Source organism: Eimeria tenella, genomic scaffold (assembly GCF_000499545.2).
Source record: "Eimeria tenella Houghton genomic scaffold, Eth_scaff2922, whole genome shotgun sequence".
NCBI lineage: Eukaryota > Apicomplexa > Conoidasida > Eucoccidiorida > Eimeriidae > Eimeria > Eimeria tenella.
The window spans coordinates 3,520-3,911 of NW_013542799.1; the positions used below are offsets into that span (position 1 = coordinate 3,520).

At 57.9% G+C, this 392-nt stretch overlaps 1 protein-coding gene across 1 annotated transcript in view; it reads left to right on the forward strand.

Annotated features, from left to right (window-relative positions):
- The window catches only part of ETH_00041930 (uncharacterized protein), a gene marked incomplete at both ends in the record, with an annotated part of 414 nt that extends 327 nt beyond the window's left edge, over positions 1 to 87 (forward strand). Inside the window, one exon of the mRNA XM_013375631.1 lies at positions 1 to 87. Coding sequence (XP_013231085.1) covers positions 1 to 87 — 87 coding nt within the window.
- Between the last annotated feature and the right edge of the window lie 305 nt (positions 88 to 392).

Genomic DNA, 392 nt, shown 5'->3' on the forward strand with positions numbered 1-392 from the left:
GCAGCAGCAACAGCAACAGCAGCAGCAACAGCAGCAGCAACAGCAGCAGCAGCAGCAGCAGCAGCTTGCCCTGGAGGTAAAGAGTGACCCAAAAGAAAAGGCGAATGATGCGGGAGACCACCAACAGCCCCACGTAATGCGAAGTCAGCGGCTCCACCTGCACGCACGCCCCCCTAATAACCCGCCTGGCTAGCTAGCTGGCTAGCTAGCTGGCTAGCTAGCTAGCCAGACAGCTAGCTAGCTAGCTAGCTAGGCAGCTAGCTGGCTGGGCAGCTAGCTGGGTAGCTAGCTGGGCAGCTAGCTGCCCAGTTGGCTGGCTAGCCAGGTAGCTAGCTAGGTAGCCAGCTAGCTAGCTAGCTGAGCAGCTAGCTATCTAGCTAGCTATTTATACG